At 38.9% G+C, this 19,525-nt stretch overlaps 2 protein-coding genes across 2 annotated transcripts in view; both read left to right on the top strand.

Moving 5' to 3' along the window:
* LOC127551861 (heparan-alpha-glucosaminide N-acetyltransferase-like) overlaps positions 1–1,768 on the top strand; it is a 428,410-nt gene extending 426,642 nt beyond the window's left edge. Inside the window, exon 19 of the mRNA XM_051981996.1 lies at positions 904–1,768. The gene's annotated coding sequence lies outside the window, so the exon portion shown is untranslated. The remainder of the gene's footprint in view (positions 1–903) is intronic.
* Positions 1,769–7,330: 5,562 nt separating this feature from the next.
* Positions 7,331–19,525, top strand: part of LOC127546956 (uncharacterized) — a 101,728-nt gene continuing 89,533 nt past the window's right edge. Inside the window, exons 1-3 of the mRNA XM_051973832.1 lie at positions 7,331–7,370; positions 7,770–7,846; positions 10,209–10,829. Of these exons, the coding sequence (XP_051829792.1) occupies positions 7,331–7,370; positions 7,770–7,846; positions 10,209–10,829 (738 nt within the window). The remainder of the gene's footprint in view (positions 7,371–7,769; positions 7,847–10,208; positions 10,830–19,525) is intronic.

The raw sequence follows: 19,525 nt of genomic DNA, 5'->3' as shown, positions 1-19,525 counted from the left end.
GGAGTCTGAACTTGTTTTTGTAATATTTTCTTAATTGTATTTTGATATAATTTATTTTATTTGCAATACTATGTATTTTAATTTTGTGCATTATTCTTGGAAGGATTCATTGGCTTCAACATCCTGCCTAAGGGGATTATGAAGCTAGTAAAGGATTAAGAACTTTTGGCTTGATGATATGACAAATTTCCAGTAGTTAAATTTTCTAAAATTCTGTTATGCACCAATTCTGCAGGAAAGCTGTGGAAAGAGGACTGACTCCAGAATTAAAGAACCTGGGTTCAAATTCTCTCTCTGACATTGTGACTTTTGGGAAGCTGCTTAACTCTTCTGCACTTCAGTTTCCTTATCTACAAAATAAAGAAATTGAATTAGAGACCTCTGAGGTCCCTTCCAGCTATCAATTTGTGTTTATAGATTGGCAGTGTATTATAACGCTCTACTTAGTAGTCAGAAAAACATGGGTTCAAATTCTTCCTCTGACATCTATTGACTATATGACTCTGGACAAATAACTTACCTTCTTTCAGCCTCAGTTTTTCCATTTGTGGAATTTAAAAATATGGCATCTATCTCTTAGGGTTTTTGTAAGGGTCAAATGAACAAATGTATATAAATTGCTTTGTAATTATGATTATTGTGATTTTAAAAATATCTATCATTTTTGCCCAGGAATTGGTGATTATGGAATTTCTTTCTTTTTTCATAAGTCTAAAATGGCAAAACGTCATAAGATGAATATGGCTGGAATTTTGGTCTATGGCTCATTTTGAAAGAAAGTTAAAACTCTGGACAATCTCAAGATCACCAATTCCTGGACAAAAATGATAGATATGAATTAAAGGTATGTATTATTTTTCATCTATGCCTAGCTAACAAATGACTGGAACATGTATTTTCTAGAATTGAAAGAGAAGGAGAAAAGAAGAAAAGCAAGACAAATGAAGGGAAGAAAGGAAGGAAAGAAGAAAAGAAAGAAAGAAAAAACAAATTAAGAAACAAAGAAAGAAGAGAGGGAAGGATAGAGGAAGGTAGGAAAGAAAAAGGGAGAGAGGAAAGAAGGAAGAAAGAAGAAAAGAAGTAAGGAAGAAAGGAAGGGAGAGAAGGAGGGAGGGAGGGAGGAAGGAAGTAAAAAGGATGGGAAGAAAAGGAGAGAGAAAAAGAGGAAGGGGAGGCAAGAAGAAAGGAAGGAAAGAAAGATATATGGAAAGAAGAGAAAAAGGAAAGAAAGAAAAGAGAAGATTCACAGTTAAAGGATAATTTGTTAGAAAGTTATGAGTGAGTAAAAGCATGGAGCTGTATAGGAAGTGTATATTGAACAATGTGATATACTAGGTTATAATTGCTGGTGCCTTTCTGATCAATAATACATGTTTTCAAAAAGCCTCCTGTTTGCATTTACACAATGGACAGTAACCACTGCAAAGAATCCATTAAGGTCTATTTTAAAAAGTGCATTCGTAAAAAGTTGTCTAAAACTGCATTACAAGGCAGATTATGAAACCTTTTTGGGAAATAAAAAGCATGCCAGCCATGTTTGAGTTAAGACTAAATCTCCATTCGTAGTTGCTTCATTATTTCTACATGAATTACCCTAGATAGTACGGTAGAAAATGCTGGATTGGGAAGCAAGAGACCTGAGAGGTCCAGAACCTCTCTTGACATTCCTTAGTTGTCGGGAAAGGATTTAAAGCTCTTTGTATCTTGATGTCCTTATCTACAAATGGGCATAATAATAACTATTTTTCTTATCACCCATGGTTATTGTGTGTTATGTGAAATCTGTTAGTATAACATATGGGAAGTGTTTCAAGAATCTTCAAGTGATTCAAATAGAATGTTATTATAATTGGTGATTTTAAGTATCTCTTTTGAAATCCTGAAGCTAGGTACAATGGAATCCCTACTATTCTTTCTTCACTATGGAGAGGGCTAAATTTTAACAAGAAAAATAATGCTTACCTGCATAATGACTGCTATAAGTAACATAGACTTTCTTTTTTAAGTGTGTCTGTTTTAAACATTTAAACACATTCATCAAAAGTCTTTTCTTTTCCATAATTCCATACTTAAATCATCTCTGCATTAAGTCCTATTATATCCTTTGTTATAGTCTCAGAGAAAGATGAGACCTTTCTCCTTGTAAACAATAATCATCCCTACTGATACTCAATGTCATTCCCTTCTTTTCTCCAGAAGCTATTCCTGTTCATCATTCTCTTTCTGTCTAATCTTTAAATCTTTCCTTATCCAATAGATCCTTCCCTATTGCTTTCACTTTCTAATTTTCCCTTTCATTTAAAAAAATTCATTAAAAAAACTTTTCATCTGATTCCGCCTTCTCTCAAATTTTCACCTAATGTACTACCTCATTTTCACTAACACCAAAAAAACTCACTTAGATGAGTCACTTAACCTTTTTAATTGTGATATTTTTACTGAAAAACAGAGATGATCAATCCTTCTACTTGTATTTCCAGGCTAACAAATGGATAAGATAGGGAAATGTCTTCAATTTAAAGGAAATTGGGGAGGATGAAGTATGGCAAAAGAAAAAAATTTCTATTTAGTGTGAAAGGAATAAATGAAAAACAGTCTATTAAAGAAATAAGATCAGGAAAGAGATGGTAAAAAACAAAACAAAACATGGATTTGGTTCAGAGAGATGGCTAAAGTATAAATTGCCAAAAGAAGGGAAATATACAGAGAGGGATGATGTGGAATAGGATGACTATGCAGATTCATCACTTTATTTAAGTGAAAATAGCTCTCCTGTGAATAGCCTTTCCCCAATAACTAAGTGGTCAAAGGATAAGAATAAATATTCATAACCATAGGAAAGATTGTGTCAAATAACTAATGAGAGAAATTAAAAATCAAAAGAACTCTGAAGTTTAACTCATGTTCCATAAATTGGCAAAAGTGATAAGACAGAAATAGTGATGTTGGAGGTGCTGATGAAAGATAGGCACATGAATATACTGTCAGTCAAGTTGGGAATTATTTTAAACATGATGAAAAACAATTTATAATATTCCTTTAAAGGTGACCAAACTATTCATGCCCTTTGGCCCTGAGATCCTGCTGCTAAGCATATTACATTAAGAAAGTCAAAGAAAGACAGGTCCTATATGTGGTGAACTATGAATAGATACACTTTTTGTATTAGCAAAGAAGTGAAACAAAGTATTTATTGTTTGGGGAATGGCTGAAGAAATTATGGTATGTTAACATAAGGGAATTTTATAACATCAGAAAATTTGACACATGAAGAATTTAGAGATGTTTGGGAAGATCTATATGAACTAATGATGAATGAAGTAAGTGGAACCAAGAAAATAATATTGCATATACAATGAGCACTACGATGTAAATTGAAGGAAAATAAAATAAAATTGAACATTGTAAGATCATAATTTTCAAACTTTTCTCTACCAAAGAGATGAGAAAATGTACTTCCCCTTCGTTCTTGCATAGCTGAGGGACTATGAATATATAATATGGTATGTACAAGAACAGGTATTCTTATGTATATAGTATTCTATACCCATAGACATGGTTGACACATAGGTTAGTTTTTCTGAGCTGCTTTTTCCCCATTTCTTTTGACTTTTAGTTTAATCAAAGAATGGCTCACTGGATAAGGAAGAGAGAAGCTATATTAGAAGCTGAATATGACATAAACATAAAAGGTATCAACAAAAATCAAATTTAATAAAAATGGATTTTACATTGAATTTATTAAGATTATTTCCTCCCTAGAACCAACAAGTTTTAGAGAAGAAAGAATCTTTAGAAAGAAACACATTTATCTTACAGATAAAGATATTAAGCAATGGAGGTTAAATGACAAAGTCACATAGCTAGAAAGGAAGAACTGGCATTAAAACCCAAGTGGATGGATGACAAGTCTGATTTTTATACCATGCTTGCTCTGTAGCTAGATTGTAAACTTCTTGAGGGTGGGTCTGTTTTTCGTATATGTCAAAATATTTAGAATAATACTTCGTACACAATAGGTGCTTGGGAAATACTTCAATAAGTATTAATATACTTGTATCAATATAGTCAATAAATGAAAGTATTTGGAGCTACACAATTTTAGAATCATAGACTCTCAAATTTGGAAGAGATTATTAATATCCAAAGTGATTTGGGAATCCCTTCTCAATACAAGCAAGTGTCTGAGGTTTGGATTTGAACTCAGGTTCTCTGACTCCAGGGCTCATTCTCTATCCACTGTGCCACCTAGCTATCTCTAAGCCAATCATTCTAACCTGTTGAGTTCTTTTTAGATTCTTTTTTTCAACCACTTGCTTGCTATCCTTCCCAAATTCAATATCATTTGTAAATTTGATAAACCTGCCACATATGTTTCTTATAAGTCATTGAAAAAAAAATTAAAGGCACATGTCCAAGGATAGATTACTGGGGCATTACACTAGAGACATGGTTAATATGGTTGACATGGTTGACATTAATGCTTACTTTTTGGCTCCAGTCATTCAGCCAGTTCTGAATTTAACTAACTATACTATTCTCTAGCATATAGCTCTCCATCTTGTCTACAAGGACAATATGTTAACAATCTGTGCTAGGTGTTACAGTGGATAGAATGCTGGGCTTACAGTCAGAAAGACTCATTTTCCTGAGTTCAAATATTATTTCAAACATATATTAGCTGTATAACTTAAGGTTATTTGCCTCAGTTGCCTCATTTCTAAAATGAACTAGAGAAGGAAATGGCAAACTGCTTTAGTACCTTTGTTGAGAAAAGCCCAAATGGGATCATGAAGGGTCAGACACAAAGAAAACAACTGAACAATAATAGTTACCAAGAGAGAGTATGATTAAAATGACCAGGATGTAGACCTATATTTAAACCCTGCTTCTGATACCTGCCCTTTCAGTATTTCCAAGTAATTCTCTATCTATGACAATAAATTGAAATATTAATGGCTGATTGATTGGAGGAATTTCCTCCCTGGGAATCCTCTTCACAAATGAAATCACAGATTTAAGCTTCTCTTTCCTCCTTTCTCCCAAACTAATTGTAAAAAGGTGTTTAATAAGAAAAGAAACTCATGGGGAGGAGGAGTAGAGGCTTCTCAGGACCAAGCATAGCTATAGCCTTCTTGGGTACCAAGTTCCTATCTTGTTTTGGAGAGGGAGATTTCAACTGAGTAGAAAAGTCTGAGATACTTATGAATATTATTTTCCATATACAGTTTAATTTATATAATTATGATTTTAAGAAGTAGGTGAATATGTGGTAGGTATTTGAGAAGAGAAATATTCAATGGTCAATATTCAATGTGTTTATTCAAAGTCTAGTGTCTAGTATATGTCAAACACTGTACTAGACTCTAAACTAAAAAGAAACCGTGTCTGCTCTCAAGGAACTTTGAGGAATTACTATCATCCCATTTCATTTCTCCATACTAATCTCCAATCCTACTTCCTGAAACACACAATATCCTGCTTTACTCTTTAGGGGAGGAAAAAAAAGTGGAAATGGAAACAAAAAGAAGAATGGAATAAAGCAGTGTTCCAGAGAAGTCAGTGCATACCTAGAATGAAATGAAAGTCTTCTGAAAAATGAGATTCCTTTATTCTTCCTTCCCTACTGTAGTCCTAAGCTCTGTAGCAGATGAATTGCATTCAAAAGGTACTCAAAAACTCTTCTAATGTCCCTGCTGGAGCAAATGGATTAGTGCACAGAATAGATTGGGACAACCACACAGTTCAGAAATGCAAGTTTCTGAGAAGCAAATCCCCAAAGAAGCCTTGGTTTAAGATGAGACAACCTAAAGAGGTATTCCTCTAAGAGACTCAAAAGGAGAGAGAGAAAACAGAAAGGAAAGAGAAAGACAGAAACTTTCTTTTTGAGGACTACTTCAATGGTCCTTCTCCAATCAACCAATCAGCAAGCTTTTTTAAAATTTATATTTGTATTTATTTTGTTATATATTTCCAAATTACCCATAAATTTTTTAACATTCATTTTTTACAACTTTGAGTTCCAAATTCTTTTCCTTCTTCCCACCCCTCCTCAATTCCTTAAAAGAACATGCAATGTGTCAATTATACAAGAATAGCTATGCAATACATTTTTCCATATTAGCCATGTTGCAAAAATAACCAAGAAAATTAAAATTCACTCTGCACTGAGTTCATTGGTTCTTTTTTTGAAGGTAGATAGCATTTTTTTTGGAACTGTCTTGGATTATTATCTTGATCAGAGTAGCCATTCATTCATAGTTGATCATTGTACAATATTGCTGTTATTGTATGACAATGATTTCTTGGTTCTGCTCACTTCACTTTGAATTAGTTCATATAATTCCAAGTTTTTCTGAAACCATTCTACTCATCATTTCATAGAGCGTAATAGTATTCTGTTATAATTAATACCAAAACTTGTTTAGTCATTCCTCAATTGATGGAATTCCCTCAGTTTTTAATCTTTGCCACCACAAAAAGATCAGTAATTATTTATTGACCAGCTACTACAATACCCAGTTTGTCCCATCCCAAGTACTCTTCGTTATACAAATAGCTTGTTTTTGCTATCTGGGTGTTTGGAAAATGATCTTTAAAAATATTTTTATATGAAAATATCTTTATAGAAAGTATGATGTATCAAATGCATAGCTGCTGCAATATGATGCAAAAGATCAAGCACTCACTTTGAAGTCAGACAATCTGAGTTTGAATTTTGTTCCACTAACTACCTGTTTATTATACAATTATTGCTACAAAACTGGCCAAAGAACTTCAGAGATAGTCTAGCTCCAGAACTGGAAGGTATAGTAAATGCCATTTAGTACAACCATCTCATTTCACATATAAGGAAACTTAGACCCAATAAAGTTGTGACTTACCAAAATTAAATAGATAGTATCATCCATTCTCCCCCTCCCCTTCTCCCTTTCTCCCCTTCTCCTTTTTATTTACAATTGAAAAAACTGGAGCCCAGAGTAATGTACTACTTTGGTACATTAATTTGCCCAAAGCCACACAGAGGATCAAGCAGTAGAGCAGAGATTCAAACCCAGATCTTTTACTTCTCAAAGCTATGTTCTTTCTACCGTATTGCAGGATCTCCCTGGGCTTGGACCTTCGTTTGCAAAGTGACGAAATTTGGCTAGGTAATCTCTGAAGCCCATTTCAGCACTAACTCCCATGGTCCTATGAGTTTAAATGCAATCTAGTCAGGTGACAAAGCCATCCTAAGAATGCAAGAGAAGTGAGGTCTGCAGGAAGAAATGGGCAGAAGGATAGGGTACTGTCACTAGTACTCCCTCTGGTACTACCCAGACTACTTGTGATGACAGTAGCTGTACTTCAGCCCTGCCCTCTGCTGGATGGTATGCCTCTTCTTATTCTTGTGGGTACACATCTGAGATGTATCTTTGATTGGTCCCTAGGGTCATCATTCTTAATGCAAAAGGAGAGCTCAGTGCTAAGAAACGACAACTACCTGTTTGTTTGCATTTGGATATACATGGTCCTCAGTAAAGGAGAAAAGCCAGGGAGGGCATGGCTCCCAAGTGAGCCTATCAGAGAGACACCAGCTAGTTATCTGTGATGCACTAAGCTGAAGGGATTTCCCTAGAGTATTATGATTAAGACTGCAAAGGGCTGAATAAGTCGAGAGGGAAGCCTTGGGGAGAGGATAAAGGGTCACAATCTTTAAAGGATGAAAGGAAAAGGGTCTTCAATGCCCTTCTCTCTGGCCTTTATGTCTTCCTCCTTTCCTCCCACAGGGAAGTGTGAGATCCTGTCCTGGCAGCAAATGAGTCTGTGTCAGGAAGCTTCAGAAAGTGTCATGGGGAATGTGGGGGTGAGTGGTTTACTGTTTCCCACTGTCTTGTAACTAATTTTTGTTCATGTTCCCTATATCTGAGCTAAGTCCCAGGCAAAGTTTAGAGCATAAGAAGCTAAAATGGGAAGATGGTTCAATAAACTGGTATGGGGGAGAAGAGGTGGAAAAAGTAATATCCCGGGCAATCAGACACTAAACAATGTCTGAGGGACAAGCAGTAGTTTCTGCTTTCAGAACTTCCCTAACCTAAGTCAGCTCCTAGGGTGCATGTCCTTATTGAATTCCAAACTGTCCCACCCAGAGACCATATAGCTGCTCTGAAAGCTGGTCCCTGCCCTATCTTATGACTGAGTGTTTTGCCATTATTGGGTAGAACATACTGGGTCAGAGCCAACTTGTGTATATGCCAAAGCCTTGAAGCATTTTCTCATCCATCCTGCTGGCTGGTTCCTCTCACAGTGCAGGCTGATTTCACTTTGACTTCATATCTGCAGGGTGATTTGCAATTGCTTATTTAGTTCTGACTGCATCTCAGTGAGGGAGGACTGGGGAAGTGCAATCCCTACTGTAGGAGAGATTCCTTCTAATTACATTGAAGATTCTGGATCCCTCAGATTTCCTCCATCCACAGCCACAGGCTTCAGTCTTCCTACCATCCGAAGAACAAAGGCCCCTTTCCTTTTGGATTTGATCTACAGGACTGAGCCTGGGGTTTCCAAACCCTGTTTCTATTGGAAGAAGCTGCTGCAACTTGGGGAGGAGTCCTTAGCATACTACTGAGCCTTCTGAAAACTCATAGTAATTTTAAGTGGTATTTCCTAGAACCTATTTTAGAGGTGGGAAAGTTTAAGTGACATTTCCTAGAGCCTACATTAAAGGGGGAAAGCATATAGAATTGGATTGTTTTCCCTGACAACCTCCGGTTCCCTTAACTTAAAAAGTAGCGTTTTTTTTTCCTTTGCCAAGCAAGAAACAATTACGACTTGTGATACACCCAGACATACCCAAAGATTGAATTTGGGCCCAGGTCCCACCATCTACTTTTTTGGTTATGTTCAGCATTAATGTAATATGTCTTTCCTAGAGCCTTTTGGTGCCTTACAGGAGATGGGCCCTAGGTATTTGAAAGGTTTGCTAAACTTTGGAAGAATCTACTAAGTGAGGAAAGTTTTGAAGCCAAGAAGGGTCAGAGCTTCAGACTGTAGGCCTTTAGTGTGAAGATCAGTTCAGTTCAGATTACCTCATCACTAGAATACTGACAGCCATTAGGCAATGAACGGAAGGGGGGCCCACAGAAGCTCATGAAGACCCTACTAAAGAGTGAAGGCAAAAAATATCTACGCTACTGAATTCCCAGACATTTTCAATATTTTGTGTCAAGGAGGTTGGGTTTTTTGTTTTCTTTTTTCTTTTTCTTTCTTTCTAATTTTTTTGGAGAGAAAGGTATAATGAAATTTATGTGGGTTGTCATTCAACATAAATCTCCCTTGTTTGTCCATGTTATCACCCTGGAAGTCTACTTATTCTGTGAGAGTGCACATCCCCATCTCTTCACCCAGTGACAGTGAGATGCGCCATACTTTAGGATCACGCAATTTGTAAGTGGAAAGGCCATTAACTTCATCGAATCTAACTCCTTCATATTACAGGTAAGGAAATTAAGGCCCGGAGGGGTAGATAGCTTGTCCAAGGTTATTCAGACAGGAAAGGAGTGCAGGTCGTGCTTCTCTACACATCTCCTAACCTTTCCACTCAATACTTTAGGGTCCCTTTCCCTCCAACCCAGGAGCCAAGAACCGCACCTTCAGCCTTCCCCTTGGGGCCTCACACCTCCATTTCCAGAAAGAGCCGCCCAGTTTCATTTTGTGTCAATCCTCCATTTATCTAGATCGCACCGCGCCGCACCCAGGTGGTGATGCGCCCGGAGACTCTGCCCTTTCAGCATCTGTCTCTTTGCAGCAGCTGGTCCACGGGTCCTAGTAGCTGCGCTCCCCACATCAGTACCCCGCCCCCCTCCTTAGGAAGACGCGCTAGCCAAGCTGAGCTGCCCGAACCCCTGCCCCGCCCCGAGCCGGGATCGCTTCTCTGCAGACTGCTCCCCCTTCCTCTCAGTGCTCATACCCAATCCAGCCCTTCTTACCCAGACCCCCAGGCAGCCCCTTCCCCGAGTGCAGCCTTTAGGAGAGAAGGCAGCAGCATCCTTTTTCCTGCTCGCCATCTCTTACTCTTCTTTCTTTTTGCTTCTGGAAAGTTGCGCAGCTAGCGCCGCGCTGAGAGCTGGGCTGGGCGGGAGGGGCCTCTCCCCCCGAGCTCGGACTACAGCCCCGCGGGAGCGAGCCCTTGGGGGAAATATAATAGAAGGGTCAGGCTGGGCATGTAGAGTGGGGGATATGGGGAGCCCTCTTCACCAGAAGAAAAAGATCTAGAGAACAGCACACTCTGGTCAGGGGCTATAGGCAGCTCTTGTTCAGGGCCTCCGAGCTGCAGGTTCACACCCTTTTCCCTGTGTGTCTATGTCCGTGCGCGTATCCGTGTGTGTGTCTGTGTGTGTGTGTCCGCCTGCATCCCCGCTTCTCCCTCCCCGCCCCTCCCTCTCCTATTTTCCCTCCCCTCCCTCTCGCGCTCTCTCTCTCCTTCTCTCCTCCTCCTGGTCGTATCGCCACAGTTCCCAGAGACCAGAAGAGAGAGCGCACCTCCCAGCAGATCCGCACTCTCCCCAGACTATGGGGCAGCCGGGCTGAGACTGGCCAGACAGACCCTGCAGCAGCAGCAGCAGTCGCAGCTGCTGCAAGTCAGCGAGCCACCCAACGCGGAGACCCTCAGGCAACCAGCGGCACCTCTCGGAGGACGGACTCTCAGAGCCAGCGACTTGCCCGCCTGCGCCCGCAGGACGCACGCGTGCCCTGTTCTTTTGCTAGTTCGCTCTGCTCTCGGATTTACTGGCGGGCGAAAACGATGTTTCTTCGCGGGGGGCTCGTGGGGCTTCTCCTTCTTTGTGAAGGTGAGTCGAGCTCATTTCAATCGGGCAAGTAAGTTTTGTCTTTTTCAGGAGCCCCCAGATGTGGGACGTGGGGGCTGGGAGAAGGATGGAAAAGAAAAAGATAAACAAGATGCTAATAATGCTGATATTTCGCTCCACTATTTCAGCTTCGAAACTAAGTTAGAACAGATGTGTATTCGCTTGCCCGTAAATTTATGGCGTGGAGCAGATGGATATTAAAGTGTGTTTCTATTTTAAGGTTGTGAAAGATGATTTTCTTCCCCCCCCCAATGGTTTTAATATCAGCGAAGTAAATTTTGTTTAGGCTAATAAACGAAAAAGACTGAAAGATGAAAAGTTATTGGCTTGTAACATTGACGAGGTTTTCCACAGCTGTTGGGTTTCCAATGCAAACAGAAAATCATTGTATTTTCTCTTATCTCCATATGGACATGTTTTGCTAACGTGTTTTTCTGATGTTCACGCGAATAAATCAGAATTGTAGTGTTGAGTGTCTCCCCCCACCCTTCTCTTTTCCCAGGGGACTTTTCTCAGCCCCCTCTGGAGACATCCAAGAATGGGGAATTTTTTTTTTTGGTGGGGGAGGGCAGAAAGTCCTTTCTGCAAAAACCAAAAATCAAAAAAACAAAACACCGTAGTGTTTGTTGATCAAGGGCGGGAGTGGGTTAAGGTGGGGGGGAACGTGGAGGTAAATGAGTTGTTTAGGCTTTCTTATTTAATGTCCTAGCTTGTAGTATTTCATAGATGACTAGCGATATCACAGTTTACTTGCTAGAAAAGAGCTACTCAATTATGTTTCCTATTTTAATAGACAATTGATTGGATCCTTTTTTCCTTAGAAGCAGTTAGCACCTAAAGCTGAGAGGACCCGCGGAACTGGGGAGTGGGGAGGGACGAAGAGAAAATGCAGAATGTCAGGTTTTAATTTATATAATAAGAAAATTCTGTCCTACCTTGCAGCTCTATCAAATGTCTGATACTTGTTTGAAAATTGTATCATTTTCCTTGGTTGGCATTAGAAAACATATTGTATTATTTCAAGATTACTGTATTGCCTGCAAATACTTTTTATCATAGCTGAATTTTCTGTCCTTCCCATTCTACTAGGCTTTTTTCCCTCCCCATGAGTTAATTTGAAAGTATATTTTCTTCTTGGCTCAGGTAAGTTTAAATACGACTTAAGATACTTAACATATTGAAAATGTTTGTATTTTTATGAAATCAGATTTATTCTTTGAAATTGTCATTCTCTTAAACTGTCATTTTCTTTTTTACCCCTAGGTCAGTAAACTCATTTGTCAAATAGGCATTTATTTCCCGTGGCAAGTCTTAGCAGAGGAGGTTGGGGGGAAGGGGGGGCTCACTGCTGTTTGTTTTAATATGGTTTTTGCTTTGGGGGGGACTGCTTAAAAGTACCTGAAAGTGTTTTTAGATGTATTTCCCAGAAAATTTTCATTTTCAGGGATATATCAAGGAATATCCTCTTCATCTGAAATACCACACTTGCTTATTTTAATCTGTTAGTATCACAACTTTCTTGCTTCCTAATATCCTAATATTAAAGCTTCACCTGAAGAGAAAGGATCTGTTTCCTCAGCTAGGTTGAGAAAGTTGACAATAATAAGTTGTAGAAATCCAGAAGTGATCTTAATGACTCCTGCTTGATTCAGGAGGACCCTGGAGAATTTGTTATTAAATGGTTCTTCCTTAAGTGTTAACTATGGTATGCTAATTCTAGACAGCACTAAACTTGAACCTCAGTTATGTGTCTGCTTGCCTTGGTTTACCAATTGTAGAATCATTTGCTTTAGGGAAGATAACTTTGAGAAATGTTCTAATCCACCAAACCCTAAACTAAATAACTAATTTTGGTCATCCATTATGGTATCTAATAACCCCTTCACTAAGAAGAATTTCTTTTTGCTGTCATGACCTCAAACCCAAGTGTTCCAAGCAAAATCTTACTGCCTTCTGTTTTCACCTCAGTGGAGATAAAGGGCTCACTTTTTGTGATGGTCCGTTAAGTGTTCCCTTCCCCCCTTTTCAAAAACCTTTTGGTTGTCCTTCCATCTTTCTGTGTTCTCAACATCCCAGTGTCCTTATTGGTGAGGGAGTGAGACTTCTGTCACCTTGTTTTATAGCCCTCGTTCTAATCAAAGATACCCATCACCTTTAATGTTGATTCATACTGGCTTCTTAATATTAGCAAATAGCCCAGCTGTGTGAGGGCTTAAGGGGAGGGAGGTTGGAAGACAGATCTCCCACAGCGGGTGGAGTCCTGTGTTCTTAGGAAGAGAAATTGCTTTTAGAGCTGATGAGAGGTAAGATCTCTGCTTGCCAAGGGGGAATAAGAAGGGAAAGAAATAAGTATTTTAAGATTTTCCTCATAACCTTTTCCCAATGACAGCCTGTCTTCACCCTAAAATGTTGTGTGTGTTAGAAAAGCTCAGCTTTCTCTCATGAGCTTGGAAACTTTATTCATCTGTGATCTTTTTTTTCCTCTTAGCTTCTCTACCGATCTCCCCCCCCCCCCCCCCACTAGGTGAACAAGAAAAGAGATACTTAGATTCCATCCTTCCCTCCCTCCTTTGATTTCGATGAATGTGTATCAGTGGAACTTCCTACAGAGCCGAGGAAAGCAAAATCCTTTTCCAAATCCCAGGGGACTCTTGCGGGGTGAATTAGGGCTTAGGGTCATCCTGACCCATAGTCAAAAGAAACAGGGATCATGCTTGCTAGGGTTTGGTTTTAGACTGCCAACAGGAGGAAGAAGGGGCTGAAAATTTTGGCAGGGGAGTAAATGAGGATGTTTTTAAAGCTCTCTTGTGACCCTGAGTGGGCAACTTTGTATTCACAGAGGTTTTATGTGTATTCTCAGTACTGTCAGCAGCAATAGGAAAAATTGTTCTTCTGGGGGACTGATTGATGATGTCCTCCCTGAAGAGCTTCCTCTCTGCCCCTCTAGATGTATCCCTGGTGCCTAGGATTTGAGGAATTTGCCTCCACAGGATGGGGTGATTCCTCTGAAAGAGCAAACCCTGCTGGCTTCAGATTGCTTAGCTCTGCATCTTCATCTTTCCTGAACTGCCCTCTCCCCCCAAAATCACCTGGTCATTAACTTTGATCTGTTTTGATTTTTCAAGGTTAAAAAATTCTCTCTCTCTCTCTCTCTCTCTCTCTCTCTCTCTCTCTCTCTCTCTCTCTCTCTCTCTCACACACACACACACACACACACACACACACACACCATACTTGTGCATTTGTATTATACACACGCAAAAAAACTGTAAATCCCATTCTCATCCACACAAACCCCTTCACTACGTAGAATACAGGTATTTATTTGTTTCCCCCTCCCAGCTTTGCTAGCTCAAAAAAGATTCCCTCAGTTTCCTGGTCAGATAAGGTTGCAGTGATCAAAATAGAATGAATCTTGCTTCAAAAGTAAGATGGGTCAGGGGCTATGAGGTTTTACTTGGCAGTATATGTGTGAGTCTCTTCCCCCATAGGGAATCAGATTTTTTCAGGGAAATATTATTTCTCTTGATTACATATGATAGGTTATAGGATTTAGCCTAGGAAGTAGAGAACTGAAGAGATGGAGAAGGAATATGGGCCTCTTTTTCCACATATCCTCTCCTCCACCTCCATCCCAACAGAGAGGTGCAGACTATTTAGCTCTGTGCACCTTCTTTTATTGGGACAGGGAGTTAGACTAAAACCTTTCTACCCTTAACTCCCAGAGATACTGAGATACTTGGGAATTAGATTAAAGAGACCTTAGGGACCTAGGGCTAATTAGAGCGTCTCTACAGAATGAATATCCATGAGGGAAGGATAATAGAGCCTCCCAAACTTTGGATTTTGCAACTAAGCCATAGAGAATGGGTTATTACCACACAGATGATCTGCTTACATTTAAAGAACCCCAAGGTCTGAACTAGAAGTTCCTAAAATGGAACATCAACAACTTTCTTTCTGGTGCTTGGAAAAAATTGGGTATGAATAGGAAATTGCAATGGATGGTTTCCTTCCCATCCTTGCTAGACCCAGGATCATAGTTAAATGGCAGGGATCTTAGAGTTCATCTCATCCAGCAGGTGAGGAAACTGAGGCCTAGAATGACTTGCCCAAGGTCATGAAGATAGCAAGTAGTAGAATTCAGGCTTAAAACCAAATGACTCCATAGGCAGCATTTTTCCTACTGTGCCGAACTGCCTTCATCCTTGTGATGAATTCACACTGTCTCCTGTAAAGCCATGGAAGCTACAGCCAGGGAAGATACAAGAGCAACGTATCTCTCAGTGCTGATGTATTTCTGGGGCCAGGGCAAGGCAGAGAAGGGGGAAGTGTGATTGGGGTTACATAGAAAGCCTCCATGTGGATCATAATGCTTGACTGACCCTTGTACACTCTGAGAATTAAACTTTATGGAGATCTACCACTTCCAGGACATTTCAAGGCTAAGGGATGTAAATAACTTTGGGGTCAGGAGATGTGTATTAACCAAAGCCCAAAGCCAGTTTTGTGTACATGTCCCCTCATAGTCTTGGCTTTTCTCTGTCACTTTGTCTCTGTGCCTCTGTATCTATCTTTGTCAATTTGTGACTGTCTCTGTCTGCCTCTGTCTGTCTTTCTGTGTCTCTATCTCTTTCTATCTTTCTATGTCTGTGTATATGTGTCTGTTTCTCTGTTTCTAGTTTTTTTCTTTTTTTGCCTCCCTGTTTCTTCTCTCTCTCTCTCTCTCTCTCTCTCTCTCTCTCTCTCTCTCTCTCTCTCTCTTTCTCTGTTTATTTCTCTGTATGTTTCTGTCTCTCTCTGTCTCTGTCTTGTCTCCCTCCCTACTTCTTCTACCTTCTCTCTCTCCCTCTCCCACCTGTCTCTTTTTCCCTCTTTTCTTTTCTCCTTTCTCCCTCTATCTTTTTTTTCCTCTTTGTTTCTTTCTGCCTCCCCCCATTCCCATATTCCAGGAGGGCATTGTTTTACCATTTGGATTATGACATTGGATATCTAGTTCCACTCGATTATAATTCTATCTACGAACTGGCATGGATTATTGGATGTCTCTCCCAACATCCTAGTTAGGGACTTTCCAATATATTTTTAATCCAGGGACAAAACCTCTTGCCCAAGGCAACAACAGGCCTGAGCTGCATTAACCAATCAGTTTCTTCACAGTCCCCAGAGTCTTCTTGGTTGCTTCTTGGTAGTTCATCACTTGCATGTTTCTGGCCAACGGCTTTTTACTTGGGCTCTCCCTAGAGAAAAACTTAAGGTTTGGATACTGAGCCCAATTTACCTGTCTTTTTCAGTTAGGCTGAGCCCTAAATTAGCACTGGTGCAGATGTATTAAAACAAGAGTTATGTTTATGGAAAAGTTGTGAGGCAAAGGATGAAAGCCCAAATTCACTATTTTCAGAATATTGTACAAAGTATCCCAAAATCTTACTGCTGTTTTAAGCTATTACAGCTTAATTAAAGCAATTTATTTAAAGATATAAAATACCTTCAAGTTTAGAGGCATATCTTAATCTTTTAAAAAATATCTTTCACACTTGAGGCTTTTAAAAAAAGCCTTTAAAGACAGCTGACAATCTGTAGATATATACTTAAATGCAAAAGCATGCACCTAAAGAAATCCTTTTTTAAAAAATCAAAAAATTCTTTTAAATTTCCCTGCCATGTTCTCTTGGGTTTTGGTATTTTCTTAAAATATGATCTACTTATACTTGGCTCTTTATTAGAAAGTAAGTAAAATGAGGAAGTTTCACTCATTGGTCTCTAGGGCTCCTTACACGTCTTCCATATGATGTATTTGGAAGCATATCAGTATCACTAATATAATGAGCAATTGGATCAAATTGGAACTTCTTGGTGAGCTTCCCATGGTATTATGGATTAGGAAAACAAAAAGACTGAGCCAAATTCAAGGAACTCCTGCCTTTCCTTCCCCTAAGTGAAGGGATTTACTGGGATAACAGATATCATTTAGATAAGGCAATAAGACTTGAGGACAATATTTGCTCACCCCAAAGAACCTTATATAATGGGAAATTTCTTTTGGAGGATTATGTAGCGGACACACAATCTAGTGTTTTCCAAGGCACCATATTGGGCCTCTCCCTTTACACTTTTCTTGCTTCCTTGCTGATTTTATTAGATCCCATGGGTTCAATAACTTTTACATAGATAACTCCCAACACTATATACATCTACTGCTAATCCCTTCCATAACTCTATGCCTTCATTTCCAAGGCCCTACTCATTCTTTTGCCCTGGATGCCCTTCTTAGCAATTCAGACTTAACCTGTCCAAATTGTGGCTCATTTCCCACCTCACCCCTTTAACCTCAAAATCTTTACCAACTTTGTATATTTCTCTTGAGCATACCATGATTCCTAGATTCAGGTTTGACTATTCTGTCTTCCTCACCATATAGCACATTCAGTCATTTTCCAAGTTGTATCTATTCTACTTTGACACCAGGACTTCTTAATCTGTGAATCTGTGTGTGTGTGTGTGTGTGTGTGTGTGTGTGTGTGTGTGAATGTGCACACTCATGTGAGATTGACCTCTTTGAAAGTTTGGTGAAGCCTCTGAACCCCTTGGCATAATGTTTTTAAAGTATAAAACAAAATTACAAACAAATCTAATACAGAAATAAAGTTATAAAAATATATTTAATTGCCCCCCCAAGTTCAAAGGACCCCAGATTAATGACACCTGATTTGTCCTCTTCTTTTTGTTAATATAAACATCATCCTAGTTCAAACCCTCATCATAGTTTACTTGGAGGATTGAAATTATTTAATAATTTGGTCTTCCCACTTGCAGGCTTTCCCTTTCCAGTCCATCATCTCCTATATAGCTAGCTTATCAATGTTCTTAAAACATAGGTTGGACCATTTCAAAGGTACCAAAGCCTAAAGACAGAAGAATTAAAATGGTCAAACTCATGTTATGTCTCTAGAATCAAATACAAACTTTTCTGCCTGTCATTTAAATACCTTTGCCATCTGGCTACATCTGACATTTATAGACTTATTTGTTTTATATTACTTCACTTTGTGTATTTTTTATGTCTAAATTGTCTTGTTAACTATTCCATTCTTGCTAACATACTTCCATAAAAAATTCTCCATCGTGCCTGGAATTTCCTTCTTCTCACTTCTGCTTCTCGGACTCCTTGCCTTTTGATTCCTTGCCTTTTGATTCAACTCAGGTGCTACCCCTTATGGAAAACTGTTCTTAATTGTCTCCCATTCCAACACCCTACATACTTGTTTACATGATATTGTGTGTCGTAGAGCCCTTTGAAAATTTGATGAAGTCTCCATACCCTTTTCTCAGAATAAGGCTTTTTTGCCTTATACATGTTAAAAATGTAATACAATCTCATACATGTTAAAAAAAAGAAAAAAACCTACAAGTGCAAGGAAGTCTTATAAATTTTTGTACCTGAGACAAAGCTCCACTTGCCATACCTTAGTTACTAATGTAAAAAAGATCAGGAAGCTACCACTTCTTAAAGATGGAATGCTTGCTATCATTTCTCTTCCCCATTTTAGTCTGTCATAATGCCCAAAAAATATTGTTCCCATTTAGAAGATGTGGGCTCTTATCTTAACTGGGCCAATAATGATCTATATAACCTTGGAAGGTCATAACGTCTTTTTTACATTGGTTTGTTTTTCTGTAAACTGGATATAATAGAACAATAATAGCTAATATAACCCTTTAAAGTTTATAAAATGCCTCATATATTTTCTCATTTGATCTTCTCAGCAACCCCCATGAAGTGTATGCTATTAAACCCATGTGACAGATGAGGAAATAGAGGCTGAGAAAGATTAAGTCAGTTGCTCAGAATCACACAGAGCTAGTAAGTGGTGGTCAGCATTTGAACTCAGATTTTTTTTGTCTTTAGATCCAGTGTTCGGTGTACTTCACCTACCAGCCATGTCCTGTCTGCCTTATGTCACAGGGTACTTATGAGGTTGAAATGATACCTTTGACTGGTTTATAAAAGCTCTTTAGAAAACACTAATAATACACATTTATATCGTATTCTAAAGTTCAAAAAGTGCTTTCCTCACAGCCTTAGATGAAATAGGTAGCATAGAAATTATTCTCCTCATTTTATATTTAGGGAACAGGTACAACATTGCACAAATAGATACCAAGAGTAAACAAATTTCCCTAGCTTCAGTTTCCTCATCTGTAAAATGAAGGAATTGGGCTGGATGGTTTTGGAGGCCCCTTCCAAACTTAGAGCTATAATCCTATGACCCTTCAGATTGATTGTGGGCTTTCTTGCCAACAATGCATAGCTCCCTGTAACCGAGATGGCCTTGAAGAGATTTATTGGCCAAAAACATTGATTGCTTTGACACCAATCTGGTGACAAGTTTCTCCAACTTTACTTAGGTTGACTCTCAACAGGCTTCAGTGGCCCATACTCAACACCTTTCTAGCTTTTTAGCATAGGTCCTAGTTTGTACCCCATCAGCATAATCTTGGAGAATTCATGGATTTAGAAGGTCTGGATTGAGATCCTATTTTTAATGCCTACAAACTTTACTACCTGTGTTGTTCAGTCCTATCCAACTTTTTGTGATCTCACTTAGGATTTTGTTGGCAAAGATACTGAACTGAAGTCATTTCTCTTTCTTTCTTTAGCCCATTTTATAGATGAG

Source organism: Antechinus flavipes, chromosome 2 (assembly GCF_016432865.1).
Source record: "Antechinus flavipes isolate AdamAnt ecotype Samford, QLD, Australia chromosome 2, AdamAnt_v2, whole genome shotgun sequence".
NCBI lineage: Eukaryota > Metazoa > Chordata > Mammalia > Dasyuromorphia > Dasyuridae > Antechinus > Antechinus flavipes.
This window is presented reverse-complemented; position numbering and strand designations above follow the sequence as displayed.